At 44.9% G+C, this 25293-nt stretch overlaps 1 protein-coding gene across 13 annotated transcripts in view; it reads left to right on the top strand.

Moving 5' to 3' along the window:
• The first annotated feature begins 200 nt into the window (after positions 1-200).
• GNB1L (G protein subunit beta 1 like) overlaps positions 201-25293 on the top strand; it is a 502841-nt gene continuing 477748 nt past the window's right edge. For 9 of the 13 annotated variants that reach the window (XM_085633679.1, XM_085633680.1, XM_085633681.1 and 6 more), the window contains exon 1: positions 202-328. Coding sequence is in view for 1 of the 13 variants with exons in the window: in XM_085633678.1 (XP_085489804.1) it covers positions 302-328 (27 nt within the window). In the remaining 12 variants the exon portion in view is untranslated. Of the gene's footprint in view, positions 329-25293 lie in introns of all 13 variants that reach the window. The other 4 variants (XM_085633690.1, XM_085633691.1, XM_085633688.1 and 1 more) reach the window with 2 other exon arrangements.

Raw genomic sequence — 25293 nt, 5'->3', positions numbered from 1 at the left:
TACCTCCAGCTAAACCTACTCACTAAACCACGCCCACTCCGAGATGGGCGGCAACAACCGAATATAAAGAGGGCGGAGCAGAAAAAGCCATGTGCGGACGCTACAGCCAATCAGCATTTCGCAATACTGTACGGCGCACTGGGATTGGCTTAGATGTATCCAATACTAGGTCAGGAAACACATTAGAAGTACCGCTCACTCCAAGAATATGTTCGGCAGTGGGATTGGTTATTATGCGACCCGGAAGCGCTAATACTACGGATGAATAACATGCTGTCAAAGATTTGTTACTGACACAGACATGAGATTGGATTTACGGACTATCCTTGTAAGTAGGGGACAGGTGGTCACTGTAGTGAGCACTCTAGATAATACCAGCCTTTCTGAGTAACTGGGTTGTCACCTTAACCAGGCCCACGAGCTCAGAATCTGCTGTAAACGTTGGGATAAGTACTCATTTTTAACTGTTTTAGAATTGCTTCTTTAAGTTTGGAGAGCATTGCCCCCGTTTTACCCACCCTATAACAAAGCTCTCAAGTATTCTCTGATGCATGCGCAAGTAGCGTCTGTGGTCCAGGCTTTTCCTTTGCATTCTGGGACTTGCAATGATGGTTTTGTAATAGAACAGACTGTACTACATGTCCCAGAATGCAATGTTAAAGCCTGAATTGATGTACTGCTTGCATGCTCCTGGAAACTTGAAAGCTTTGTAATAGATACCGTGATGAGACAACTCAGAGTTTACACCAATCAAATAAGACCTTTTTGAAACTGGCTAATCTCTAGTTTTTTACACAAACAGTACATATATAGAATGTTAAAGATCACCCTACTATGATTTGTCTTTCCAATTGTGCCTGAATCTGACCCCCCCCCCCCATTGTAAATCTGCGTAATTATGTATTGAGAAACTAACTGCGTGTGCTTACAAGCACTCCCATTAACATGTCCCTGCCCCCTCTCTTCCTAGTATACGGCGCAGTGTTCAGTGGTGGTTGCTGTTTCAGGGAGATCACCACACTCTACGTCATTGTGGACACTGTGTCGAGTACTGAACTTTTCGTCCACAAATCCTTGATTGTGTGTGTGTTACTGTACTTAGTTCAGTGGCAGCAAAACAAAATTACAACACCCAGAATGTGTTAGCCTTTGACACAAAAGTGCATTAGTGTACGTTTTCAACTGCAACACAAATCAATCAATAAAGTATACCAAATTGATTGATATGTGTACTGAATAATTTACCCATTTGCTTTGTGTTTGAAGAAAATGGCCAGAGGTGTAAAGCAACTTGAGCTTAGAAGAGTTCTTACCTGTATACCATGTCGCATCCCTTATCTACAATGTGATAATCCACAGTAGTCCAGCAACAGTTGACGATATAGATACTGTGCATCTTGCATTATGCTACGTCTTTTCTTATAGTGCATGAATGAACAATTGTATTGTCTTGTTGGTGCTGTTGGGAGTCTCACTTGCATATTTGACCAACAAGTGCTTTACCATTGACTGGGATCTGTTGTCATTACTCATTTTCTGATTTTTGTTGTTGTCTTGCCCAGGTCATTTAAGAGTTGTAGTTTTGGTACATTTTTAGGTCTCGCCTGACCCAGCGCATGCGCTGGTCTGGCGAGACTTATTGAGAGGGCTCCAAAAAGTGCTACCAGGCCAGCCTAGAGCTACAGTGCATGTGCGCGGGCGCGCGCTGCTTTTACCGCGATTACTTTCACTTTCACTTTCGCGGCCGCACGGCCGCTTGGCATAGCCAATAGGTCTCGCTTTTGGGACCTTATAAGTGTTTAGTTATGCAACTGTTGCATGGCTAAACACTTATAAGGTCCCAAAGGCGAGACCTATTGGCTATGCCAATGCTTGTTAATTGAGCTAATTGGACCAGCACATCTGATACTGATATGCAAAAGCAACATTTAGGAAGGGAAAGCTGGTGTTCTGGTTAGAGGGAGCAATCTAGTAACCTTATATGTATGTGCTGTCAAGTAACTTTGGGGGGAGATAGGGTAGGGGAGGGTTTTGCATCCTTTTGTGAGGACCATGTTCATCCAAGGTGTGACAAAGTTTTGTGGCTGACCCCTGGGGTTCCTATCATGTAACCTGTGTTCATGCAGCTTAAAACATTTCTCTTTGCTTGATTGTCTTTGTTTGCCCTCAGGTTCGCGCCGGGACACTCTTGAGTAGCCGAGCACGTTACAAGTGGAAATAACATAACATAACATAACATAACATGTATAGACCGGTCAAAGGTTGCTCAGAAGAGAGAGAGAGAGATTGCCTCCAAACTAGAGTCTGCATTCAGTGTGTTGTTTGTGAATCTGATCTTGGTGTGCAGAGCTTTGTTGAATTCTCCTAGTCTGAGAATATTTGTTTTTGTTTGTTTGTCAGTGTAGGTTTCCCAATGGCGATGTTTCTTACCAAACATGCACAGACCTCTCCTCCTTGCTGTTCAGATAAAATTCTGTTACATTTAACATCACTGGTGCAGTGGTACTTTCAGATGGCTAAGAATGGGAAAAGGAAGCCTAAAATATGTCTTTACAAAGAAAAGTTACATGATGCCAAAGTAAATATAATGTGTATAATAATTATTTAATATAAGAAAAAATAACTGTGTTGACTAGCACTGTCCCTGTTACATCTTCCTCCCTCTCACATTCTGGTTTCTGTAATCCAGTCTGAACCATTTCCAACACACTTATTTATGTGTGCAGTCATTTATGTTTGAAATGCTCCTCCTACATTAAAATCTTCTCTACAATGTGCTCCACTTCCCATCAAAAAGTGTGTGCCCAGTGAATTACATAGAATAAACATAATTCCAAAATAGCTGTTCTTGTCCCATTTAAACTGAGCTGGGCTTCCCCCACTTTGTCAAAGCTTTCCTGCACAAAGCCAGTTGTGTCAATCAGCCAATGTCTGTAAACTGTTAAGATACAATGCCTATTTCTAATCTGTCTGTTATCAGGGTTGAATTTAAAACCGCACACAGTTTATGATCCTCATAATTACCTAAAATATATTAACCTTATTATTTAAATAGATGACTAATAATAGAATCAGTAATAAACAAAAAACTCATTTTGTAGGCGCATGCATGTGTGGTTTATGTGCCTACACAATTAGTCGTCCATGTCAAAAGTTTTTTTTCTTCTTTTCTTCAGCCAAACGTGGTCAAAACCAATTGCAAAGGTAATAGGTCACAAAGGCGAGACCTTTTGGTTTGCCAGTGGCTGTTAAAATATGTGTTCTGCTGGCAGCTCCGATTACCTTTCCATATCCTTTTATTGTGTTGGTAGTTTATCTTTTATGTTCTTGGTCCGATTTCCTATGCTGACTGACAGCAGTTTATCGTCTCTATGATCTTATAGATCTGCAAAAGATAACAGACGCCCATAAAGGGTGAGTTTGGGTTGAAGTTCGTGCTAGACAGACTGCTATACAACCATCTTGAAGACACCATTCATTCTATATATCCAGGTGTAACTCTGTGGTGCCGACATACTTGCGACTTAAAGCTACTCTGTGACACCTGCTATTCATCACGTCCACCCCTGCATGCTCCCAAAAGCCCAGATAAGCTATATCTCCCCTAGGATAATATTTTACACGACAAGTGCCGCACAATACTCCTTCAAGGATGTGAATCGACAGTCCACAAACTAATAGCATACGTGATGGTCTCAACTGCCTTGAATGGGCACATCTCTGCACCTTGACCCCAATCACAATTTTGTGTAAAACCTTTTGGAAAGCTTTAAATTAATGGATGTTACAGTCTTCAAGTAGTACAATTGACAACATCACCTACACTTGAAAATGCATCCACATTTGCAGGGTACTTGTCAGGGTCATACAGTGGCTAGTGGGCCCCAATCATGATAGTCAAGGTCATTTGTCACTGGTGTCCTAGGATCTGTCCTAATATGGCTTTGCAAACTGGACCAAATTCATCCTTACAACACTTGACCCTCAGGGCAGGGATGGCAAGCAGACCAAAGCTTCTCAGGGAGATAGTGTGAGGAGCAAGAGATCAGAACTCAGTAGTCAACCAAAAGACACAGTAATGTTATGTCGAAGCAAATGCTTATGTTTAAATGGAAAAAAGTACCTTTAATGTCAGAGCAGAACTCAATATTGCATAACCAAATGAGAACCTAATACAGGATTGTAGTCTATTGCATTTTAACAATAAGACACTACATCCCCCATCTCGGCCATTGTCCTGTCTCCCCAGTAGGGTCGGGATTCTAGGTCTACAGTCCCCAGCACACTATGGTTCAGACATCGATCACACACAGGCACATATAGCGACACATTTTCTTGATCGATCAAATACAAGTCAGGTAAGTGTCTTTTGCCCTTCTGGCTAAAGTCCTAAGCGTGAGCAGCAGACTCATCTGCACCCATTCGTTTCTTGTCCCAGGTGAAGGGGGTCAATGCAGCTGTAGCAGTGTGGTGGATGTCGTTCATGCTTCTACCCTCATGACAGCGGTGCTTCTCCCGTGGGGCTGTGATGGCCGCTTTGGATCAGGACAGTGTCTACAGGTTGAGAATGATCAGGTTGCTCTGCAACCCATGCCTTCAACAGCCTTCCTGGCTGGTTGCAGGCACTGATTCAAATTCAGCAGTTACAAGTTCTAGGCTGGTCAGGACTTCCCACTTTGGTAGCAATGCAGCTTGGTTCTCTGTCAAGTTGGTGGCAGCAATACTATTTTTTCGAGACCTCTGTGGAATCAGGGAGGCCCTTGTTCTGTAAGAGACTTAGTGTGACTCCCACCGGAACAACACCGAAAGACCGAGAAGTCCTTTACAGCGTGGCTCACACTTCTCTGGAATAGTCTGGTTTCTCTGGGTGCTCCACACACCAGGAACACACTGGGCTGGTTTTCCTGGACAGTCTTTACTCCTGCAGAGCCAGACATACCCCTTCCCTCTCTCAGGAATTAGGCAGGCTCCTAGACACTTCAGGCCGAACCTCCTCTCTTCCAGCAGAAAGTGCAGACTTCAGGTGATGTCCTCTCACCTCTGGGAGCCTGACTGCCATACAGAAGTCCTGGTCACACAGAAGTCCTTTTAAGTACTCTGTAGAACACAGCCTTCCTTGGTCAAGAAGAGCTTGGGCAGGAAAAAGTTTGGATTCTACTACCGTACACATTTTCCACATAGGACGTGGATCTACTTTCTTAGTCTTCAGTAGCGATTTTGGTTGGCTCTTGCAAATGCCTCAGACACAGCCTTCCTTCTTGTAAGGTGGTAGTTCTCACAGCAGGTAGTGATTGGACTGCCTCCTAGCATGTGTATCCAAAATATGGCCACAAGGAAGAGTGAGATCTCGGTACCTGCCTGTCATCAGCCTTCCTGAAGCAGCAATCGGGCTCACCCCTACCATCCAACAAATTCTAGTGCTCAGAAGAACTAATCGTCAGTGCTTTGCTATCAAGGCCCTGAGTGAATTTCTATAGGTAGCCTATCTACACCCTCCATCACTTCAGTGTCTGGGTCTCCAGCTACAGGAATGCAGGTGGTTCTAATTTCTGCTAAAATATCTACCAATGGGTTTTGTTGGAGAACAAAATTTGCTAAATAATGTGTGATCCAGTGGCCATGGAAGACTCATTACCACCTGGCCCCAAACCCAAAAACTGACCTAAAGTATAGTGCAGTGCCCAGATTGGTGTGGAGAAATTCAACTGTACACGATTTATATTTGTGCAGATATAAATCCAATAACTCAAACAATATTAGAATAACTCAAACAATATTAGAATTGACAAACAATATTAATCTTCTAATTTCACACATATATAATACAAAAATATTTTATTTTCCTTATTTTAATCTCATGTTATTACGAAATATTCTGATCCTTCTATATCATTCAAAAACTTGGTCCAGTATGAATAACTTGTTTTCAATCAAAAGGGGGGAGGGAGGGAAAAGCAGTGATCCATTCAGCTTCCAATTAAAGTACAAAGATCAAAAATGAGGGGGTGGATGGATCACTTGTACCTACATAACAAGGGTCGCTAGTAATGCCTCTTGCAAAAAATCCTCATACATGTACGTAGGTGGAAAGGCGGTATAGCTTGGTTCTCTGCCTATTCGTACTATGACAGCATCATCATAGGATTTTTACTTTTCGGTATGCTGACCTCCACCTGGAGGTACACCACTGGTATTGTAGTAGTGTCCAGAGACCAAAAATAAAGTGCTCAGTGTGAAGTGAGGTAAAATTTCTTACTACATCCTCTTTAGGAAGCAATTATTTGAGACGAGGATGTTGAAGTTAAAAATAGTGAGTGTGCGTATGTGGATCATGTTACTCAATCCAGCGCACTAGTGTAGTCCGTATATCGGGTCGACCTGTTTCAGCCCCATTATGCCCCGCCGGGTCTAGGGGGCTTTCGTCAAGACCAGTGAAAATGTGTTAACACTGTTTGTGTAGCACTAGGGAGTGGATTTCTGGATCTGTCCACTCTGATGAATAGGTCAATTGTACCTGTAATATAATAAAAACAAAACGGAGAATAGACTTGTGTGTATATTCTGGTCAGTTTTTATGATGCTGCAAGTAAGTCATTTGTAAACATTCTTGATAGTCAGAACTACTGACCACATACTGCACATTCAGTATATCGCTCGGGGGCTCATGGATAGACGAGTTCACAACGAATAGTCACGGATATGACGTATTGATTAAGTTCCTGGTATGCGCACATCTATCACTGAATAGATATGTACTGTATAAATATAAGGGTACTATACCCCCATTTCCACCTATTAGTTTATAGATATAGATACATAGCGCTTAGCTGGGACAATTTACTTTGGTACTATACCTCTATGCACTAGCACCATAGCAATGAAGTAATTGACTCTTTTGTTTTACGTTAAACATCACATAGAAACACTCCCCATCTGCAGAACTCTTATGCACTGACAATTTTTTCGATGACATTATGAAAGTTACTGTCATAAATGCAATGAGAAATGTTTCAGTAATTTACATTCTTTCAGACTTTTGTATTGTTGCCCCTACTATTAATTGGAATAATGATATTATGGGTCAAACGACAATTGTACATTTCCTTTCTCTGACTACTACAGTCCTCATGAAACTAACGACACTGTAAAACTTTGTAAACCACTTTACTTTGACCAAGTCTTTCTTCACTTTCAATTAGTGCACGCTGTGACGTGCTGGAATCGTAACTGTGATATATACTTCCTGGTTCACCGGTGAGTTTATGTGACCAAGGCTGCTTGTCAGCCGAAACGCGTCTTCTGCCGCTTGTGTGAATAAAATTTACACTTTTCCAGCAAGACCGGTGTGGCTCGCCTTCTTTCCCAGTGGATGTGTGGAGAGAACTTCTGTGCAATATATATATATATATATATTATAATAAAATGTTAACACTACATCAATCAGGGACTGTATGCAATAAGCGCCAAGGGTCTAACAAAGCGCTAGTGGTCTCACGTTGAAAATTCGCTGATAGTAGTTACACACTTAGCTATTTGGTGAGTTACACATTCTGCCTAGGTGAATATTAAGATAATCGTAAATGACATTTACTAATAAAGATTCCGACTGTCTGCATTATTTAAGTTTGCATATTGTTCGGGAGCGTATTAAGGGAGCCTGGTAAAGTGCGCAATTTTGTTTTTAAGTATAGTTGGTTCGTTATTTGCGGTGTGTTGAAGCAAAAGTCTTCGCTTCTGTAATTGTGTGAGCCTGCAAGCACTAGATGTGTAGCGCGTTTATTTAAAAACTGTTCCGGAAGTTGCCTGCGGTGCGGTACATTTACGTGGAATCATGTGAAACGAAGTGCTATCTTAGTCGCCATTGATTGTAGCGTGGCGAACTTATAAAAAAGGTGTGTCTAACCGCTACGAAAGCTGCTCAATTACCTTGGAGAACCCGTGTGTGGGCTTCCTCGGGGGGCCGGCAAGATTCTCCCCGCCTTCTAAAGTAGAAAGAACAGAGGGGAAATAATTTGTTAGAGACCTTACTTGAGACCAGTGTGGCTGTTCCTTTGGCGTTCTTCTCACCTGCAGCTATGGGAGTATTTGCTTGTTCTTGCTCTGCCAAGGGCGCCCTCGGTGACGTGGGCCCGTTCCCATCGTTTATTTATGGGGTCACAGTGACGGGAATGAAAGAAAGACTACAAGAACAGTGAAACATAGTGAATCATTACTTGAATAAATGACAACAATTTGCGTGCTCATTTTTTAATCATATTTGTGATAATGGATGGCGTAAAAAGGCGGGTAATGATTAATGGAAGTTTCTTGTTACTAAAGTTATCTTCCCAGAATTAGTGAGTTAAAGAATATCATAATTGGAGCAACTAGAAGTCTCCATTTAATTATTTAGTGTTCTGTCAAAGCAACACAGCCCAGTCCCGGTATTTAATTGAGTGTTATTTGGTTAATCATCAGAATCTTATCTTACTGGTCATCTTTAAACGGATAGCTCACTCGAGCAATTAGTGTTGTGGCTCCGTGATCTGGAGATTAGAATAGTTGGTGCCAAGAGACGTCATCATTTAATCCTTAGACATTAGTTTTGAGTCGGTGAACCCAGCGTTGTTCTTTTTCGAATAATATGTGTTCAGCATTCTGGTTCTTGGTAGTTAACATGTCAATGATTGTCCAATTCAATTCCTCAGTAGTGTGTTTCATGTCAATATAGTGCTTACTCATTTTTGTTGTTGCTCTCTTGCACTTTGTTTCTCTTGTGTTCTCCAATCCGTAGTTTGACTTTGCGACAAGTCATCCTAAAATATTTGAGACCACATGGGCACGTGATCATGTAGATCACGTGCGTAGAGTTACAATTGGTATGTTGTCGTTGTGTCCAAATGAAGTTTTCTGTGCAGGTCAGGGTTTTCGTAGCGCTAGTTAACTTTCGAATACAATGGATCACTGTATGTGCAATGCCATGGAACATCCATGGGCAGCGCCTTTGCGCCATCGGTAGCAGGTCTATACGTAAGCAGTTTTGAGAAGCAACACATATTGAATGATCAAAACCCATTATCTTCCAATATTTTGTTTTGGAAGCGATTATATAGATGACATTATTGACATCTGGAACGACACCACGGACAATCTACAAAGTTTTATTAATTGGATAAATACTAGAGACGAATGCCTCAAATTTACATTTACAGCCTACAGGAACAGTTTGGACTTTCTGGACATTACCCTGCATATAGAGAATAACACAATCCAGACAAAAACTTACTATAAACCCACTGCAAAGAACAGTCTATTGTCCTACAAGAGTTTACACCCCAGACCTTTAAGAGACATTTTACCCTATAGTCCGTTTTTACGTCTCAAACGAAACTGCAGCAAACTGAGTGACTACAAACAACAAGCAGAAGATCTAACGCAAAAATTGGTGAAAAGAGATTACCCAGTGAAAACCCTACGGAAATGCCACAAAAGAGCTAGATGTCAACCGAGGGTCTGCCTTTTAAACACAATACCAAGAGAACCCACTGGGAACCCAATCACGTGTGTAACAACTTACAATACGGCGACCAACGCAGTGAAGAAAATAAGCAACAAAAACTGGAAGATTGTTACCTCTGGCTGTCTAAAATGGCCTAAACTGAGGTTTGCAAACAAAAGACCAAGAAACCTGAAGGATCTTCTAGTGCACACACGACCTGCACCAAGAACCAAAATAGAAAGCATCACTGCATCTTGGAATATGAATCCTATTGTTGGACACTATCCATGCGGATCCTGCACTGTCTGTAAGTTAACTACCGCTACGAAAACCCTGACCCTCACAGAAAACTTCATTTGGACACAGCGACAACATACCAATTGTAACTCTACGCATGTGATCTACAAGATCACGTGCCCATGTGGTCTCAAATACGGATTGGAGAACACAAGAGCAACATAAAGTGCAAGAGAGCAACAACGAAAATGAGTAAGCACTATATTGACATGAATCAAACTACTGAGGAATTGAATTGGACAATCATTGAGATGTTAACTACCAAGAACCAGAATGCTGAACCCATATTATTCGAAAAAGAACAACGCTGGGTTCACTGACTCAAAACGAATGTCCAAGGAATAATTGATGACGTCCCTTGGCACCAACTATTCTAATCTCCAGATCACTGAGCCACAACACTAATTGCTCGAGTGAGCTATCCGTTTAAAGATGACCAGTAAGATAAGATTCCGACGATTAACCAAATAACACTCAATTAAATACCGGGACCGGGCTGTGTTGCTTAGGCAGAACACTAAATAATTAAATGGAGACTTCTAGTTGTTCCACTTATGATAGTCTTTAACTCACTAATTCTGGGAAGATAACTTTAGTAACAAGAACTTCCATTAATCATTGCCCGCCTCTTTACGCCACCCATTATCACAAATATGATTAAAAAATGAGCACGCAAATTATTGCCATTTATTCACGGAATGATTCACTATGTTTCACTGTTCTTGTAGTCTTTCTTTCATTCCCGTCACTGTGACCCAATAAATAAACGATGGGAACGGGCCCACGTCACCGAGGGCGCCGTTGGCAGAGCAAGAACAAGCAAATACTCCCACAGCTAAAGGTGAGAGGAACGCAGAAGGAACAGCCACACTGGACTCAAGTAAGGTCTCTAACTAATTATTTCCCCTCCGTTCTTTCTACTTTAGAAGGCGGGGAGAACCTTGCTGGCCCCACCGAGGAAGCCCACACACGGGTTCTCCAAGGTAATTGAGCATCTTTCGTAGCGGTTAGACATGCCATTTTTATAAATTTGCCACGCTACAATCGATAGCGACTAAGATAGCACTTAGTTTCACATGATTCCACGTAAATTTACCTTCAGAAACCGTTTTTAAATAAATGCGCTACACATCTAGTGCTTGCAGGCTCACACAATTACAGAAGCGAAGACTTTTGCTTCAACGCACCGCAAATAACGGACCAACTATACTTAAATACAATATTGCGCACTTTACCAGGTTCCCTTAATACGCTCTCGAACCCTATGCACACTTAAATAATGCCTACAGTCTGAATCTTTATTAGTAAATGCCATTTATGATTATCTTAATATTCACCCAGGCGGAAGGTGTAACTCACCGACTAGCTAAGTGTGTAACTACTATCGGCGAATTTACAACGCGAGACCACTAGCGCTTTATTAGACCCTTTGCGCTTATTGCAAACAATCCCTGATTTACGTAGTGGTAACGTTTTAATATTTTAATATACATATATATATGTACTGAATGTGCAGTATGTGGTCAGTAGTTCTGACTATCAAGAATGTTTACAAATGACTAACTTGCAGCATCATAAAAACTGACCAGAATATACACACAATTCTATTCTCTGTTTTGTTTTTATTATATTACAGGTACAATTGACCTATTCATCAGAGTGGACAGATACAGAAATCCACACCCTAGTGCTACCTAAATAGTGTAAACACATTTTCACTGGTCCTGATGAAAGCCCCCTAGACCCGGCTGGGCATAATGGGGCTGAAACATGTCGACCTGGTATACGGTCTACACTAGTGCGCTGGATTGAGTAACATGATCCACATACGCACACTCACTGTTTTTAACTTCTTCAACATCCTCGTCTCAATAAATAATTGCTTCCTAAAGAGAATGTAGTAAGAATTTTAACCTCCCTTCACACTGAGCACTTTATTTTTGGTCTCTGGACACTACTACAATACCAGTGGTGTACCTCCATGTGGAGGTCAGCATACCGAAAAGTATAAACCCTAAGATGATGCTGTCATAGTACGAATAGGCGGAGAACCAAGATATACCGCCTTTCCACCTACGTACATGTATGAGGGTTTTTTTTTTTTACAAGAGGCATTACTAGCGACCCTGGTTATGTAGGTACAAGTGATCCATCCCCCCCCCCCCCCCCGATCTTTGTCCAGTATAAATTACAACATTTGTTAGGGCAGTAACAATTTAGACAAAGGATATCCTTTATAAAATACATCACGTTTTTAGGTCTTGCCTGGCGATAGCAGCGAATGCGTCGCTCTCACCGTGCGAGTGCCGTTTGCAATCGATTCTCTGAAAGCCTTACATGCACGCGTAGGGATGGACAAAGATGGCTGCTCTCACCATTTATCCAAACCTAACCGCATGCGCGTGTACGTACGGACAGTGGACTGTCCGACGCCATCTTGTGCCAATAGCTTTCTATTGTCATGGCAACCAAGCTTCTTATCAGAAGCTTTGTCACGCTGCCTTGTTTTTATTGCACGAACTTCACCCGAAGGTATCTGGTATTTCTCCTTGCCACACCCCAAATATTTCTCTGTCATCTCTTCTCTGCGTTTCTCTTTCTTTCTATTATCTTTCATTTGGTCTGTGTTTAACTCTTTTCTCTCCCTTCTCCCTACCCCTCTCTGCCGTATAGTGGCTTCCTCCCTGGCTTCCTCTCTATTAATTATTTTTTCACTTTGTGTTCGCCCAGCTTTTCTCTGTCTCTGTCTCTGTGAGCACCAACTGCCCCTGCAGTGCATGTAAACACCCATAACTTCAACCGAGACTCCTTTTAGAACAACTGTGAGCCCCTAAGACACAGTGTCCCTCCTGCGAGCAACACCAGGTACCGAGGCATTGGCAAGCACCACTTGACTCCACCTGCAGTGCCTTGCATGCGCCAATAGCGCCTAAAGTGCTTGCAAGCATCACCCACTACAATTAATACCACCGCAGGTAAACCCCAGCGCAATAACGGGAGTACCTTTGGGCACCACTAGTCGTACCTCTTTTACCTACAACCACTGTTCACTGGACCTGCTGCACCCGTGAGCGCCAGCAAATGCATTTGTGGCATATGTGTCAGTGAAAGGAACGATAAACGCTCCCTAGTGCTTCCTTAAACTACGATTCTATGTCTGTTGCGGCTAGTCATGAGGAAGTCCACGTGACCGCATTGGAGATTAATTCCCCTCATTTTCACAAGTTGATTCACGTGACCCTATGTGAATTTAAATGTGACATTCCGTCCGTTTTCGGGCCGAGGTTTTTTTTAGCATGTACTTTGTGGTAGGAGCAGGGCTTTAAGGAGGATGAGAAGCTGTGAGGTCTCTCCAAGGGGCATGGCCGATGTAATTAAGGGCGTAGCTTAAAAACACCTACGATAAATATGTGTTTTTCATTGCTTGCCGCCCGACTGGTGTTTTGATGCTCCTGTCATTGCATCCAGATATATAATGCAAGTAACATTACACCTGCAACAAGCCAGGACTATTGCTTTGTCAATGGGTGTTAGTTGCATAAGATAAATAAGCAACAAGTTTGGCTTCGTTGTATAGAATATTAAAAATGCTGCAGTTCTGAAATGATGAGACTGAAAGAACAGTCTCTTTCAAGTTACATCAAAGCAGTGGATGGTGGGACTTCTAAGATTGTTTTTCCACCCAAGGGTGAGGGTAAAAAATGGAGAGCCCTATATGGAGCTCTCTTAGCACCTGCTTTTTAGAATTGCCGGCGCTGAGTACCGGCTCACTTAAAGCCCTGGGTAGGAGATACAAACAAGCATTAAAAATGCAATAGGTCTCGCCTTTCATTAAGTTAAAGCCATTTGCTTTGCTATACAATACCATTACCAAAGCAAATGGCTTTAACTTCAAGGCGAGACCTATTGCATTTTCAGTGCTTGTTTCTTGTGTGTCCGCTCCAGTAGTCTTAGATTAGCTCTAAAATAAGCCACGTATTGTTTTGCTGTGAGTGTCACAATGTTTCCTCAGGGTTGTGTACAGCAGCTGACAAACAAAGCATACAAGGAATGAAAACCATTTTGGAATAACATCAGACATTGCACAAAACACGTCATCATCAGACTCCCCCACCAGAGTCCACACGTCTCAAAAGCAGAATGAGATGAACTGTGTCTGTGCTAAAACACCGATATAAAGATTTACAGCCTGAGGCAGACACCCAGATGCGCTGTGCTGCTTTCACAACATATTTATATGATTGAAACACAGACCACCGCTGGATCTGACGGGCGAGTAAAGTTTACGAGCCCCCCGGGCCCCATTGGAGTAATCTTCATACAATTCTTGGCGAAAATCTGTGGAGATAGAGACCCCCCCTCCCCCCCCCCCCCCCCTGTCACGGTGACGTCTTGATGAGCAGCGCTTGTCTTCTAGTAGCACATCTGTAGCGACCAAGCTGGTCTGAAGTCCTGAGGAAAACTTAATTTATGGCGCAATCAAAAGCCATACAGTGTAGTAATGTATCGCACCTTACTCGCGCATCGCCCCCAATCTGACCCATAAGCACAGCCCGCTCGTATTTCTGTTTCAGAAACGAAAAATTGCCCCCATAGATCGGCTTTCTGAAATCACCCCCATCCACCCCTCCGCACCTCCTGAACTTTATTCTAAAAGAATAAACGGCATATCGCTTTAAGGTGAGGTATTTAGCAAGACGGTTTTTTGTTTAATGCACACTGGGGTGGACTGGCCTATGCGCAGGGCACTGGAATGAAGAGATTTTGCGCAAACCAACCAGAAGTTACTAAAACACAATAGCACGCGCTGCCGTGCAGTGAAAGGCCATTTTCAACGGCTGACTGGTCACCTTTCTTTCTGTTGGTATTGCTGTTTTTCGGTCTCCTATTGATCCCTTGTCCAGTGTTAATGTGAGGGAAAAAACAAAATTAAGAGGTAATACTCTCACGAAGTGCGCCGCATTACGCTGCATATTTGCGTTTTCTTGCCGCATAATTTAGTCAATCCTGCCGCATAATGTGGTCCTTCAATGCCTCATAATTCAAGTGGCCCTCCTTATCGGTAAAGAGGCGGTAGTGCTGTGGCAGAGTCAGCCACGTCCAATGCTACCCTTGGCCTTGCACCCCTTGGATTCGTGGCTGTTTTATGGTTGCATTAATAAAGCGCCCCTCCAGCGCATTTGCGGAGGAGTAGCGCGCTTCACGGTGGGAGTGCTGTGAGTGGAAGAGTGTGTGTCCGTCGTGGCGCCTAGATGGGCAGTGTTTTGCTGTCATGCGGTGACCAGGGTTGTGCTCGGATTGTGTTTCAGGTGCTGCGCCTGGGCGTGCAGCGGAGACCAGTGGGGGCTCGCCCGGCTCGGGCGCTCAAGCCCTGGAGCTGGGCAATGATGGGCAGAGTGTGAGTGCGTGGTCGTGGTTGCCTGTGTGGAATTGTCTTGCTGCGCATGTGCAGTCGTGAACTGCTTAAACCAAGTGCAAGTGTGAGGTTGCGCTTTCGTAGGAGTTGCAGAAGTGTGCTATTAATAGCGCTTAGAGAAGCATGCAGGCCCGTTCTGCCTTTAGGGTGCTCCGTATCACACAAGTTAAACCCCGTTGTCCCCGATTCCAATTCGCACGGAGCAGGAATGGAATTCATGATCGCAGTCCTTTTCCACCAGTTGTAAGTGGTCTGGTGTTCTCGTGCGCACTGCACCCGACTTTACAGACTGGGAAATCTGGGGGACAGAGAGAAAGGAGCCGCAGAGAGCAACCCATGTGGATAGAAAACAAAGTTTTACATCCGGGCTAAAATGATGTACATCAGAGCTAGAGAAGGCTGTACATATGCATGATTAACTACAAAACACAAATAAAGTAGGATATGTCTTGCATCCCGTAGTCGCACCTCTTCCGGATATGAACCGTAGACTGATTTTACAGTATGTGCATTACCAAAGCCGTCTCCATTGTATTATGAGAGTGCCTGCAGCAGTGGATATAAAACCGAAAACAAGAGGTGTCACAGTCCGCATTATTTTATGAAGTACTCGCAGGTGTTATCAGCAGAGCCAGATATTTTTTAAAAAGGGGCTGCAGGAACAGAGCACAGAGAGTAACATCCTATCACGTGTTGGGGAGCTCAGCTCTGGTCTTCATTCAATGACGTGGATACTCGTGTCAGTAACTCAGGGCGGGGCTTCAAGTGTGCACCCTTCCAAGCCAATCAGGAGCCCGATTCTATGTCAGTCCACGGAGGCTCAGATTATGCTTCCCAATCTTTACTGACAAAATACGGCAGCCAATAAACTTGCATGACCCCCGGAAGGTCAACTCCCTCCAGTGTCTGCACCAATCACCATCTAGTCCTTCACATAAGTGCATGTGTAAACGCCGTGACGTCCTCTTTCTTTGCTGCTGCAGCAGCAAAGTACCTTTCCTTTCATTCTCTTTCATGAGATATATGTTGGGGGAGGTTGGCTAAACGTTATTTATTCTGTGAAGAGTGATTGTATATTAGCGCCGACTCGCTCAGGATTGTTGACGAGAGTCAGGTGTTTTCGTTGAGCGCGTTAGCAGGTATCGGGTTCCGCGGCGCGCGCCTGTTGCCGGTAGGGGGCGGTGGAGAAGGAGGAAGCAGACGCGAGACTCTCGCGCTCAGGGAGCAGTCGAGTTGGTGCCCCAAACACTGAACGCGAGGAGCCGTTTTTTCTCGATTCGAGGGAGATCGGCTCTTCGCGTGTAAGCGCTGACAGGCCTGTATAAATCCCTGGCGTTATTGAACGCTTACCGGAGCAGTATCCGGATAAAGAGCTTTGCTCTAGGGAGTGTAGGGGTCTCCTTCCATATATATATATATATATATATATATATATATATATATATATATATTTTTCGCCTCATAGGACCCTCTTTGGCAGTACATTGCTATTTTCTCAGAGTGTGTAACTGGTGAAAGGTCTGAGGCACCCCAGGGTTGCTCCCCCCCTTTTTTTGAAAGTTCCTCCAATCCTCTTCCTCCAATCCTCTCTGCTATGTGGCAATGGCGTACTACGCCGAAGAGGAAGACCAGTGGGTTGAGTGCAACCAGTTTGAAGAGTATCAGGAGCCTGACGAAGATGTGTTGGAGGAAAATCTGGTAGAAGCTTTGGACACCCACGTCCAGGGTTCGGTAAATAAAGCCCTGATCAAGGCTTTAAAGCCTTTTATTAAAACCCTTCATAGTTATGGCAAAAGGAAGATGAAATCTTCTCATAGCAGCGCGGGGCCCTCACAGTCACCGGCCCAGGTTTTAGCGCGCATGGCCAAGAATGTTATGAAGGACCATGGCTCCATGGCTAATTATACTACTGGGGAGTCTTCCCAGTCTGCTCCGGCTACCTCAGATTCAGAGGTTGAATCGGTGTTGCCTAAAAAGAAATCAATGAAAACTAAACATGCAGCTTACAAAGCAGATGACAGCCAGGCGCCCAAAAACCTCTTATTTGACCCTCAAAGTTTGATTCATCCTAGGTCCACCAAGTGGGTTCCCTGTCCCGAAGTGGCAGATTATGTGGCTAATAATTTGCGCCAAAGTTTTGAAAAAGAAGTACGGGCCATCTTACGTTCGGAATGCCCGAGGCCTTCCTTGATAGGGAAGGTGGCGGATACGCCGGAACTAGATCAAAATATGGCGGCGTTCATGAGGAAGTTTGCGAAAGACCCTAAGAAGGGTTTAGATAGATAGGGCTTGGCGGGGGTGCCAGGACAAATTATTGGATGTCTCTAGACCCCTCATGAAAATCCTCGAGGCTGCAGTTATTGCGAAGGATCAGAACGTCCCCATGAATACATCGGATGTCATGGAATGGGCCCAAAGGGCTTTGTGCTTTCTGGGAAATGCCAATGTGGCTCTCTCTAAGGAGAGGCGACGATCCTTTTTAATGCGTATTGACTCCCAATTGGCGGAGATGGCCACTACAGAACCGGGTTCCCTCGCCAATGGCATGCTTTTTGGAGACCAGTTCATTAAGGAGATGGGGAAGTATGTGGCCACTTTTTCGGCGTTGGACAAGGCCCAAGCGAACATTAAAAAAGTGTTTCACACGGGTGTTTTTGACAGGGCCGGCCGCTCACGAGGTCGAGGGTTCGGCCGAGGTTTTAGTCAGACCTCACGAGGAGCGGAGCAACGAGGCAGAGGTAATCGGAGACCACAATTCTACCCCTCCCGTAATAGGGGAGGAAGAGGCAGAGGCCAAAGAGAAGTCTTATTGAGGACACCAGAACACGGCAGGAGATGCCACCTATTCAGGTACGAGTCCTAGGTCCCAAGGAGTGCATGGTGGGTGGTCGGATAACTTTATTTTTCCACAGATGGCAGAGTATCACAACCGACCCCTGAATTTTACAGACTGTGCAGGGATTTCACATAGAATTTTATGCCTCTCCAGAGCAGACACACGTGCCCAGCCCTCTACATTTTTCCCTACTAGAGCAGAGTTTAATCGACAGAGAGGTGGAGGCGTTGCTCCAGAAAGGGGCAATAGTGGAGACCGTACCTCACACGCGGGGTTTTGTAAGTACCATCTTCGTGGTCCCCAAAAAGGATCCAGGATTTCGTCTGGTGCTAATTATCAAGGAGTTCAATGCATGGGTCGTGTATCAACACTTCAAAATGGAAGGCATACACCTCCTGCGGGACATCCTCCTAGAGGGCGATTGGCTGGTTCGATTGGACCTAAAAGATGCCTATCTCGCAGTTCCCATATTCCCTCCGCACAGGCGTTTCCTTCAGTTTCTTTGGCGAGACCAATGGTTCGAGTTTTCCGCCATGCCGTTCAGCCTTTCGTCCGCCACTTGGTGTTTCACCAAGTTGATGAAACCTGTAGTTCAGTGGTTAAGAGAAAGGGGAGTACGTCTGATCATTTACCTCGACGACATTTTGATCATGGCGCAGTCGAGAGACCTTCTGTTAGTCCACCTGTCATGGACGATACAACTCCTGCAGGAATTAGGATTCATTCTGAATCTGGACAAGTCCATTCTGGTACCAGCACAGGTAATGGATTTTCTGGGCTTCCAGATCAACTCTCTTACGACGCAACTACTTCTTCCTCTCAAGAAGAGAGTGGCAATCAGGAAGGAGTTGAGGAGAGCGCTTGTCTCCCCGACAATATCATTAAGGACTTTGGCTCGACTGGTTGGACTATTGGCATCTTCCATTCAAGCGATATTTCCGGGTCCATTACATTACAGGGCCCTACAGAGACTGAAGATATTACATCTGCGCAAGAGTCTTTCGTACGCGCAACAGATTGTACTGTCATCAGAGGCACGTACAGAGATGACTTGGTGGTTAGAACATATGGACGCCTGGAATGGCAGGGCCATTTTCTCAACCAGTCCAGACGTGGTGATAGAGTCGGACGCCAGTCGTTGGGGCTGGGGAGCACGTTGTGGGACTCCAGAGACAGGGGGTCGATGGTCCCGGGAGGAGTTGAATCTGCATATCAATTGCTTGGAGCTTCTAGCAGGCTCATTTGCGTTTCGCACGCTGGCTCCTCAAAGGGTCTCTTGCTACATTCTTCTCCGCATGGACAATGTGTCCGCGGTCCGTTATATAAATCGCCTGGGAGGCACCAGATCTCGCCTTTTGGCGGAAATAGCAAAGGACATCTGGCATTATTGCTTCGACCATCACATTGTGGTGACAGCGGAGTATATTCCCGGGTCGACCAGTGTGGTAGCCGACTGGAATTCTCGATATTTGAGGGACGCCAGCGATTGGAGACTCCATCCCAGAATTTTCAGGGCCTTGAACCTCAAGTGGGGTCCTTGTACGATGGACCTGTTCGCGTCCAGACTCAATCGTCAGATTCCCCTGTTTTACAGCTGGCGCCCGGACCCTCTAGCGGTCAGCTCGGATGCCTTCCTTCAGTCATGGACGACGGGCATTCTATATGCATTTCCACCGTTTGTCATGATACCCAGAGTGCTGGCGCAGATCCGCAGACAGAGGGCGGAGGTTATTCTGGTATTACCATGCTGGAAGGCACAAGCGTGGTTTCCGAGCGCGCTGGAGTTGACTTGCGCGCCTCCAGTTCGAATTTAGTCATTCCCGGATATCCTCACGGACCCTCAAGGGCTTCGGCATCCTTTGGTCCTACAAGACCAGTTAGTCCTCATGGCCTGGAGACTTTCAGGCGTCGTTGGCAAGTGCCGGGAGTTTCACAGGACACTCTCTTCTTTCTGTCCCAGGCCTGGGCACTCTCCACACACAAGCGGTACGAATCTGCTTGGAGACGATGGGTTAGTTGGTGTAATGAACGACAGAGCGATCCTATGGGATCCGACATACATATGATTGTAAATTTCTTGTCGGAGCTCGCCAGATCGGGGCTAGCGTATAGGACTGTGAACAATTTCAGGTCAGCGATTTCAGCGGGACATCCGCATGTCGAGGGCAAACCGGTGGGGGAACATCCACTGGTTTGCAAGGTCGTGCGAGGTATTCGGTTGGTGAATCCTCCCCAGCCTAAGTATACGACTCTTTGGGATGTTACTGTAGTCCTACGTTTTCTGATGAACTGGCCAAGTAACGAAGGTCTGTCAAGGAAGCAGCTATCGGCGAAATTGATGATTTGGTTGTGCCTGATCTCATGCAGACGAGTGTGTGACATACGGGCCTTGGATTTGGCAGGTAGAGTATTTACTCCCTCGGGAATTCATTCACGATTTCAAAGCGTACAAAGACACATTCGCATTGTATTTCTTACCCTGCCTTTCCTCATCACAGCAAATTATGTGTGGTCAAATACTTAAAGGTTTATGAGGATTGTACTAGAGAATTTAGAAATGATGTGTTGGGGCAATTGTTGATTGCTCTTCAGAGATCTTTTCGCCCGGTCACGTCTGCGACTCTGGCCAGGTGGGTCATTTGGTTACTGGGTCTAGCAGGGGTGGATACCTCTAAATTTGAAGCTCATTCAGTTAGAGGGGCTTTGGCCTCCAAGTCATTTGGTGCCGGTTCTCGGCTGCAGGACATCATGACTGTGGCGGATTGGTCTACTGATTCTACGTTTAAGACTTTTTATCATAAACCTATTGTGGATGTGGCTTCGGTGGTGGTGGAACAACTTTAAACTAGCATAATCTGAGCCTCCGTGGACTGACATAGAATGAAAAATTGTCTAGCAATCGCGACAAAGAATTTTCAATTCTATTAAGGACACGGAGGCGAGGATTATCCCACCCAGGCTACAATGTCAGTGACTATATTATGTTGATTACTTTGCATTTTATTATTCAAGCTACAGTGCAGTGACCATATTGTGTATATTATAATGCAGTAGACCCACCCTAGAGCTAATCCATGATTACGGTATGTCCATCGGTTTGGGATGGAATTTACGGTGTTGGTTTCCATTTCAGGTGACCAGAGCAAGCAGATCTGAACCTGAGAGAGTAATATACCTGTAGTGCGGAGTTCACTGGATGTTGCGGACAGCTTCAGTTGTGACAAGATTCTACATCACGTTGTGTTTCCAGTTATGGTTGGACTGTTGAAATTGATCGCAAAGAAAGAGGACGTCACGGCGTTTACACAGGCACTTATGTGAAGGACTAGATGGTGATTGGTGCAGACACTGTAGGGGGTTGACCTTCCGGGGGTCATGCAAGTTTAAAGTTTTTATTGGCTGCTGTTTTCTGTCAGTAAAGATTGGGAAGCACAATCCTTGCCTCCGTGTCCTTAATAGAATTGAAAGTTCTTTGTCGCGATTGCTAGACAATTTTTCATTCTCTCAAGCCAAAGGTGGAAACTTCTTTCTCCAACCCAGATTTCGATTGGCTGCTTCCTCAAGTTCACACTCATCCTCGCAGTGCATCGTGGGAATACTTGGTCACAGCACCGGACAGGGTGCATAGCTCCTTCTGTTTCCACGTGTTCCAGTGGAGTGGAACAGTGTGTGGACTGTCTGGGAGGAGTGGTTTTGTCTTCAATAAAGGGTGGACAAGACTTCCACAACAAGGACCTGTCACATGTAGCATCCTGAGGCGCCGAGATGTCTGTGCCGCAGCCATTATACAGGGTTATTCAAACAATAAGGTTTTCAGTTTTGATTTAAAGTTAGTGAAAGATTATATGTTAGCTCAGAAAACTGACATTTTCGCCCGCAGTTTCGTTTTGGAAAATGGCTTTGTCCGCCTATGTTGGAGAGCCGAAAAGACAATGTTCCGAGAAAACCTTGATTTCGGTCTTCCTGGGGGGACAGCTGCTTTCTTCTCGGATACTTTGGGGTGACCACAGCTTCACTTGGGCACCAGATCCATCCTTTTAGATGTGGAGAGCAGTCCTGGCTGCAGAAATATGTTCTTCTTTCTTCAAACTTGTCCTGACTTCGGCATTCTGCGCTAGAATAAGATTATTCCACAGTTTCTTAGACATCTTCGTGGTAGTTGCCTTAATCTTACTCGACACTTCCATTGTAGACCGTGGAAAACTCAGTGAAAGTTTCAGTAAAACAAAACAGCAGAGCAGGGTGAAAAGGCTCGCCTGTGGCGTAACGCGAAATGATGCCCCCCCCCGCAGACTGGGACGAAGGTCCCCTGAATTTCCAGTACCTTTGAGCCATTCCTTGGCCATCAGTTGATCATGGGGCCCCTTGGACTACAAAGTCTGCATTAGACCCATGTTGTATGCCCAACTTTTTTTTTTAAACTTCTTTTTATTAAACAGTCGTCAGCATCCAAATACAGCATCACAATAGGCAACGTTCGTTAATACATCTTCATCTCCGTATTGCACATTCTGAGCCTATAAATGTTTGTAACATATGCAACAGTTCGATCAGATTCCTAGTCCAACGCACGCACCACCCACCACCCCCTCCCGCTCTTAGCAATCATTTATCTCTCAGTTGCCCCGTATATCCCCTTCCAGCTGGAGTCCAGCCAGGGGTACCGACTGACAGAGTGGTGCCTCACTCCCTGAGCGGATGCCAGGTGAGGTGAGGAGCACACCCGCATAAAGCCGGGATTGCATCCAATACTCCTGCGACAGTCATTTCTACTTTATACACATAGGAGTAATACAGGTTGTTTTGAACCAAGTGGTTTCTGTTTGAGATCTTATTTGCTTTGCACATATTGCACATGATTTGCAGTAGCGTTTCCTTTCTTAAGGTCCTGATGAAAGCCAGGATCATAGCATCCTCAGGCTGAAACATGTAGACCTGCCATCCTCGTTGGCCTATTTACATTTATTTGTTAAACTGTATACGCACTGTTTTTAGGTTTGACACTAGGATAGCGCCTATTAAAATTGCAGTATCCTAGTAGTCAATTTTAACATCACCACCTTCTTCACATACACTTTAGTCACTTGCACTGCAACCATCACCCCAAACTTAATTCCAAGGCAACTCATCTAGGGCATACTGCAATTTCCATCTTATGTGACTCCCTGAAATATCTGTTAGCTCCCTTAGATAGCTGAGAAGGTTGTAGCATACAGATACACTAGGGTTTGCAACCCAGTGGAATCCGAAATGATGAAGCATGCCACCCCGGTGTGTGATGGGATTCTATCCTTTTTATAAGGATTCCCCTAATTAATTCAGTTTGACCAGTTGTTGTTAGAGTATAACATATTTTTTCAGACCAACAGTTTTTCTTGTGTTTGTTGAGCCCCTGTATATTCCCCATTGTTGCTACACCTTTTCCCACTTCTTGGGACATCCCCTGCTTTCATATACTGTCTTTTCGGCAGCACAGCACCAGTCCATATCCATCTTCCATCGTGCCACTGTTGGTGTTTGCATGACTCCCCAGGCCCTGGCAATATTTCTTTTGGCCACCATTGCAGTCACTCGCAGCCATACTTTTGGGTATTTAGGCCATGTCTGTTCCCCCGATGTACATAATACATGCCACAGGGCTTCAAGAGGAAGCTCCTGTCCCACTACCTCCGACATTGTCCACGTCACCTCCCGCCAATACCGCTGTATGATCGGGCATTCCCATACAATATGAAATAAGGTACCCCTCTGATTACATACCCTCTGACAATTCTCCGTGGGTATGCGCCCCAGCTTAAACATGAGCACACTGGTGGAGTAAGACCTGTGTAGTATTCTTAGTTGGACAAGCCCGAACCTTGCCCTGATCTCCACCTCTCTAGGGCTTTGTACCACCTCCACCCAGTCATCATCCTCCAGCAGGCCCACGTCAAATTCCCAGGACTCCCTTAGCTTTACGAGGAGGTCTTGGGCATTATTGATAATCTTCTTATAGGTGCATGAAAGTGCTTTTTCCGGGATTGGATCTAATAATAATCTGTCTTCAAGTGGGCTACATTCAGGTATCTGCTCCCCCCCCCCTTGAGGTGTCTGCCCAGTGCGTGTTTCAGCTGTGAAAAACCTGAAGTGTTCCGTATCCGCGAATTGATATTCATTCTTTAATCTGGGGAATGTGAGCATGTTCTGTCTCCACCACACATCTCCCAGGCGCATTACATCTATCAGTTTCCATTTGCCGAAACCCTGTAGGCTGCCTACGTCCTGGAGCATATCGCTGTCCCATAGGGGGGGTCTGTTCCGTCAGTCTATTAGCCCAGCCCAAAAAACAATTGGCCTTTGTCCACACATTACCTACTATCGGAGTATGGGATGGCATGTTTTCTTTCTTCCTTCGACTATATAGTGCACCTAGATGTCCTCCGGTGCCCATTGCCCAGTGGTCCACTCTGTACGCCGGGTCGTTCCTATCCGTAAACACAGAGTCCTTGATTATCATTAGGTGTGATGCCCAGTAATACTTTTGTAAATCCGTAATAGCCAGACCACCCTCGTAAAGTGCTTTTTGGAGTTTGGCTAATGCAATCCTCGCGCCCCCACCGTCCCACAGCAGTGTTCTTAATTCACTGTCCACGTCTTAAAAGAATTTGTCAGGCATTGGGCAAGGGGTTTTTGCATAACGTATAGTATTCGTGGCAACAACATAATCTTGTAGAGCACAGCTCTCCCCATAACAGATATCAGTAGTTTTCTCCAGTGTGCGACATCACTCCTTAAGAGTTCCAGTTGTGGTTGTAAATTCCCTGTCCGAAATTCCGCGTTTGTTTTGGCTATTTGTATACCCAAGTATTTAAAATTATCCTTAACTGGCAACTTATTGTCGGCACCAAGTATTGTAGGTGGTCCGCTCGATAGCCTATACAAGAATGACATATCCCAATTAATCTGGTATCTGGAGTACCCCTCAAAGAGTTTTAAAATCTGCAGTAGCCGGTTTATTGTGATCCTTGGTCTCATCGCGTAGAGAAGGACCTCATCAGCGTATAGCGATATCCTCTCCTATCACTGCACCCCCCGCCCCGTAGATGCCGTTGATCACTGGGTCCCCTCTCACCCATGCCTCTAGCGGCTCGAGCGCCAATGCGAATAAAATCGGTGAAAGAGGGCATCCTTGCCGTGTGCCCTTATGTAGAGCAAAGGCGCGAGAAACTGCGCCGTTTACTTGGACCCTAGACGAGGGATGTGTGTATAGCAACTTAACCCATGACT

Source organism: Triturus cristatus, chromosome 11 (genome assembly GCF_964204655.1).
Source record: "Triturus cristatus chromosome 11, aTriCri1.1, whole genome shotgun sequence".
Lineage (NCBI taxonomy): Eukaryota > Metazoa > Chordata > Amphibia > Caudata > Salamandridae > Triturus > Triturus cristatus.
This window is presented reverse-complemented; position numbering and strand designations above follow the sequence as displayed.